Here is a 6246-nt window from a genome sequence, read left to right on the forward strand (position 1 = left end):
AGATCATGATGTTATACATTGGATCAAACATAGTTCATCAACAAATGTTCCTTCATCTTGTCATCAAATGCTGATAAGATGAGGACTAGTGTTGTTGTGCATGAGTGTGAAGAATTAGATGCTTGAATCAAATATGGCTCAATGACTCAGTTGGCTAAGGAGTCTGCATAGACAGAAGATCCAGGGGTTCGAATCCTGGTTGGGGCATCTATTTTTTTACCCGTGCATATTCCTCTTATTTAATGTTTAAAATTAATTTTGATATAATTTTAGCATTACCACTAAATGGTACATATATACATACATGCATACACACACACATATGTATATATATGTATATATATGTGTATATATATATATGTATATATATATATGAATTATTACACTAACAACAATGTTTTTCAATTTAATATTTCAGACATAGATGAATGCTCGTCATCCCCTTGTAACTTTGGTCAATGCAATGACCAGGTGAATTCGTACACCTGTACTTGTAACCCAGGTTATTCTGGAACATACTGTGACACAGGTAAAGGTTTCATGCAAATGAAATGTTTTAACCAAATTTTCAAATATTTTGTTTGAATTGTTTTGAGTGTATGACAATAGATGTTTTTAATAAGATAACTTATAGTATAATATACTTTTAAAAAATTCAACGATAATCAAAAACAAAATGTTAATCCTAATTGATTATCATTATGTATATTGAAATATACGTTTTATACAAACGACTAACTTTACTTTCATATTTATTATTATTATTAGTAGAATTATTTGAATGTATGATTATAATAATGATTTTTTACTTGATATTTCAGACGTAGATGAATGTTCTTCATCCCCATGTAATTTTGGCGTCTGCAATGACGCCGTAAATTCGTACACTTGTACCTGTGACTCTGGATATTCTGGAGAATACTGCGATACGGGTAAGTCATCATACATTATTGATCGATACATTAATCCATCTACCCATACATCTACCGTTCGGCAGCTCAAATAGTATAGTAATAATCATAACTAACTTGAGTAAAGTAAAAAATGTGCACTAACAACAACTATCATTTAACACCATCTTCTCATAATAATAATAATAATAATAATAATAATAATAATTATAGTAATAATAATAATAATAATAACAATATACATAATAATAATAATAATAGCAATAATAATAATAATAATAATAATATTAATAATAATAATAATACTAATAGGTCTACTAATAATAATAATAATAACAATAAATAATAATATTAACAATAATAATAATAATAATAATAATAATAATAATAATAATAATAATGATAATAATAATAACATAACATTATTATATAATAACAGTTGTGATGGTAATGATCATTATTATGGTAACGATAACGACAATAATAATTGATGTGATATCTATTTTTAGAGATAAATGAATGCGACTCCTCTCCCTGTCAGAATGGTGGAGAATGTTACGATTTTGTGAACAAATTCGAGTGTACCTGCCTGGCCTGGTACTTTCAAGACGATTGTTCTGAACTAGGTGAGAGTGTTTTAAGACCTCTATATATATTCAAATTAGGTATGCTGCTTAGCTCCGTAAAATGATGTATAAATCAATTATTATCCATTTGTATAGGTGTAATTTTGCCCTACCTGACGTGGAAATGTACCGTACTGAATACTTACATAATTGGCCTATAGTCTATACAGTATATATTCAAATTAGGTATGCTGCTTAGCTCCGTAAAATGATGTATATCAATTATTATCTATTTGTATAGGTGTAATTTTGCCCTACCTGACGTGGAAATGTACCGTACTGAATATTCAGTACGCTAAAAAAACAATTTTCTTTCGGGTGGGACTCCAACCCACGATCTCCAGATCACTAGCCTGGCATCATACCTCTAGACCACCGAGCTTGCGCCTGATGACCAGGGTCGAGTCCAAGTAAGCAGCGGGTACACTACAGTGTTGATAGTAATTGTTATTGTCGTGGGAATAGACAATAACTTGATTTGCGTCAGGAGAATTATGCATAGGTGTAATTTTGCCCTACCTGACGTGGAAATGTACTGAATACTCAGTACGTTTAAAGACAATTGCGAAAAAAATCGCAAGTTGTTCTCGGGTGGGACTCGAACCCACGATCCCCAGATCATTATCCTGGCATCATACCTCTAGACCAACGAGCTCGCACCTGATGGCCAGGGTTGAATTCGAGTCCAAGTAAGCAGCGAGTACTGCTTACGTCAGGTAGGGCAAAATTACACCTATACGTGTTTTTCCTGACGCAAATCCAGTTATTGTCTATTCCATCACGACAATAACAATTAATATTATCTATTTGATATAAACACATTACTATTGAAAAATAATAATACATGTGATCTAAATAGCCCTTCCACGACATACTGTCAGATAGAGTAATACCAGCTTGCACTGTATAAAAAAAAAAAACAAACTAAGATTCCCCCTAAAATCACTACACGCTTTTGCTTGCCGACAGCTTTCGATGACACTGAGTTGTCGGTCAAACCCAAGAACCTTCAAGTATGGCAAGATGAATTGTCATTTAATCTCAAAATAGAGATATCCTAATTTGAAATCCAGATATCTCTATTTTAATTTTAAATAGACATATCTTTATTTAAAAATGGATATCTGTATTTTAAACTTAGATATATTTATTTCAAAATAGAGACATCTCTATTTTAAATGGAGATATCTATATTTTTAGTAAAGAAATCTTAGTTTTAGATAGAGATATCTTAGTTTTAGATAGCGATTTCTCTATTAATATAGAGATAGCTTACTTAAATTTAAGATTCCTCTATTTATAACTAACATTTCTTTATCTGCGATTAGGCGACAATTCGGCTCAACAATAGGTTGCATCGTGGACAGCTAAAGTACGCAGTGTACCGTTTGAAGTAAAAACGCTGTGGCGAGTGCAGCGATTTTATGAATTGAATGGATTTTTCAAGTATGAATCTTTATGTTTCTGTTTTATCATTTAAGATACATCATATAGCACAACCGCATTTTCTGACCTGGAAGAGAATGCCGCTCTACAAGGTTACGTTTACAGAACACTTTTTGTGCGTAGCAAAATAGAGTGCTTGGCAGAGTGCATCTTGTCAGGGCATTGTTTGTCTATAAATTATAATAATTCGGAAAACATCTGTGAGTTAAATTCAAGCTCCAGAACAGCAGAGGTTGCCGCCCTCAAGACAGAAGTCCATGGAACAGATTATTATGAGCGTCCCTCCAACTAAGTTAAGGCAATTATGTGTTTAGGCATTATACAATACAATTGTGATAATGATAATAATAATGCTTGTAATACTAATGGTAGTACACACACATCCACACCAACACCTGTCTCTTATACACATCTAGATGTGTATAAGAGACAGCTATATATATATATATAATTATAGAACAAGCTTAACAAACACAAAAACGGTGCTACAACTGTGCACATAGGTAGGATAAATATAAATAAATAAAACATTCACACATATACAAACACACTAATATCAAATAAAACTCAAGAACAAAGTATAAATTTTCCTATATATAATATATATATATATATATATATTTCTGACAATAGTAAAATTATTCCATTTTTGCTGACTATAATCATATATTTTACATAGCCTATAGTAATTTAGTCAATTGTCCTTCAAATATTAAAATACATTGCACTCCCCTGTCTTAATCTAGTTTACTCCATCGATTTAGCGTTAACAATGAAGATTGTCATTGATTGATTTCTTATAAACTTATTATACACTTCACTTGTTATGTCGGCGAGGTATTGACATGATTGTGCTATAACTTACGCAATAAATATTTAATATCTAATGATGAATACTTGATAATGATTTACCTTACGGTTGAAACATAAAGAGGGATACTCTGAATGCAAGAATGTACCACACAGATATCAATCAATAATTTGGAAAAAAAAAATATGAACGGATATGCATGGCTTTTAAAAGGGTCTCAAAAAGTCAATATTCAATGGACCTCTTTAATAAACCTAATATTGAACCTAATATTGATAATACTTATTGACTGTTATGTTATATTATTGATCATGATCTTAAAACAGCAAAATATTTGGTGCTTATACGTTTGGATGAATCTAATTGCTGTTAAAAGATGGGTTTTAAGATGCGTTGATGAAAAACGTGAGGGCTTACCAAAACAATTGTACCTACGTCATTATTCCGAACTTTTCATGATAATGATGATGATGATGATGATGATGATGATGATGATGATGATGATGATGATGATGATGAAGATAACGATAATGATGATGATGGTGATGGTGATAATAAGTTGGATTTTTATTGCGCATAATACAAAGGTGTCGGTGCGCTATTATATAGCAGGTCGTCACACATTCAGACTAGGCATACTTGTATAATGTGCGCTAGTTTGTACATATTATGTGCAGTGCAAGTTATATTTAGAATATTCTAATTATTATTTTAATCGTGCAAGTAGGCGTAAATTCTATCTTGTTTAGTAAAATACAATAGGCCTACTTGGTGTACGCCTAGAACACATGATTAATAAAACTCCTGTTGGTGTTTATCAACCTTTGACATAAAGTCTTCATGTACATTAATATTTTTCATCTTAATTATTATAGGCCTATTATACTCTACATATTAGAGTTTCAGTTTGTTGTAAGAAAATGTACGTTCAGCATGTTATTTACTATCCTATATTTAAATGCAGAAACAATGTTTTTCTCAACAATATAGGCGTTAATATACAATATGAATTTTGTTATTAGTTAACTATAACAGGCCGGAAATTATGATAACGTTTTAAATGTTTATCGAGGTAAGAGAGTGGGAGTCTGCCATAATAAGGAGTGGAGTTGAATAGCTCTGTGGTTAAGATGCTTGCCTTCTGATCCCAGGGTCCTGTGTTCAATTTCTGTCACAGCAGGATTTTTTCCTACGACCAAAGCCAACTCCACTCCCAAGCCTCATAAAAGCAGCTTAGTTTATGAAACATCGTGTAAGAGGCGAGTGTACTTGCTGTTGGATGTGAGGAAATAAAAAAAAATAATAATAATGCTGAGATGGCATAATAGGCTTTTATATTCTAAATGTTTACTGTTTCAATATGTATTATTTTCGAGCAACGATTTCCCGTAGAGGATGAAATATAGTTATTCTGATATAATATGATAATACGGCTGACTGGAGGTGTTATCTAGGCTTCGTTTAGTTTATTGACCAAGCAGCGTGTTGATGTTGTTGGTCGTTTAGTGGTCTAATGCAAATTGTTGATTCTTAAACTGTCTTAATATTGTCCATTTTATAAATACACTTTATTTTTGTTTGACGATGATTTACTAATAGATAGAATGACATAAGAGCCTTTAACGAACACTTCAGTAGATATTTTCATCATCAAGCTTATCTACTGTATTTCACTATACTACACTCCATGCCTTATTCCTCTTCTGGACCTCACAATATAGCTCAACCTTGTTTAGTTTCCATGTGTATATATTGTTATATTCATATTTAATATTATACCTGTTAACTGTTGTCTTGTATATTATAGTGATGTTTTCGATTTCTACTGTTTGTTATCAACTCAAAGAAACAAATCTCGTATATAGGCCTATAATGTATGACGAAAATAAATCTTAAATCTTGAATCTTGACGCTGGTTTCAGTATGTCCTTTGTTTAAACTTACTTATGTCTTACCATTTATATTCTCTATACATATTCTATGGTGTTAATATCTACAATAAAAGGTTTTTCTTTCAAATATAGATTAAGCCTTTTATACAAGTGAACAAAAACAAGTTTACGACGATCAATTTCAACCGGTTTCCTATACGTCTATGTTCAGTCAACTGTGTATTAACTTTTGAACCTGGTGAAGACAAACAACAGCGGATTTAAATATCTCATGATTTGAGCACAAAATATTCACTTGTAATGGAGAAGTCAACATTTTTGGAACGGAACGGTCTTTTGTTCAAAAGATTTGTAGGTCCAATGATAATACCCTAAAATCTGTTTGTCTCCAATCGCATATTACACGACAGATACGTCCGGCACGGGCAAACCAACTACCGTACTTTTGCCGGTAAGTGACTATCGAGGAAGACCCGGCTTGCTTCCTGTCCGATATCACACTATATGCACTTATTTTAATTATTTGAAGGTATGATTTGTTTTTCTTTCACAGTCCACTA

General features: G+C 31.9%; 2 protein-coding genes across 3 annotated transcripts in view; both read left to right on the forward strand.

Annotated features, from left to right (window-relative positions):
- LOC117125129 (fibropellin-1-like) overlaps nucleotides 1–3372 on the forward strand; it is a 16264-nt gene extending 12892 nt beyond the window's left edge. The window contains exons 11-14 of the mRNA XM_033271528.1: nucleotides 419–529; nucleotides 822–932; nucleotides 1421–1537; nucleotides 3019–3372. Of these exons, the coding sequence (XP_033127419.1) occupies nucleotides 419–529; nucleotides 822–932; nucleotides 1421–1537; nucleotides 3019–3275 (596 nt within the window). The 3' untranslated portion in view covers nucleotides 3276–3372. The remainder of the gene's footprint in view (nucleotides 1–418; nucleotides 530–821; nucleotides 933–1420; nucleotides 1538–3018) is intronic.
- A 2565-nt stretch (nucleotides 3373–5937) lies between these two features.
- LOC117125153 (tripartite motif-containing protein 2-like) overlaps nucleotides 5938–6246 on the forward strand; it is a 4301-nt gene continuing 3992 nt past the window's right edge. The window contains exon 1 of one of the 2 annotated variants that reach the window (XM_033271555.1): nucleotides 5938–6215. The gene's annotated coding sequence lies outside the window, so the exon portion shown is untranslated. The remainder of the gene's footprint in view (nucleotides 6216–6246) is intronic. The other variant, XM_033271556.1, reaches the window with a different exon arrangement.

This window comes from Anneissia japonica, unplaced genomic scaffold (assembly GCF_011630105.1).
Source record: "Anneissia japonica isolate Jap-2015-1 unplaced genomic scaffold, ASM1163010v1 scaffold9_len2422644_cov172, whole genome shotgun sequence".
NCBI lineage: Eukaryota > Metazoa > Echinodermata > Crinoidea > Comatulida > Comatulidae > Anneissia > Anneissia japonica.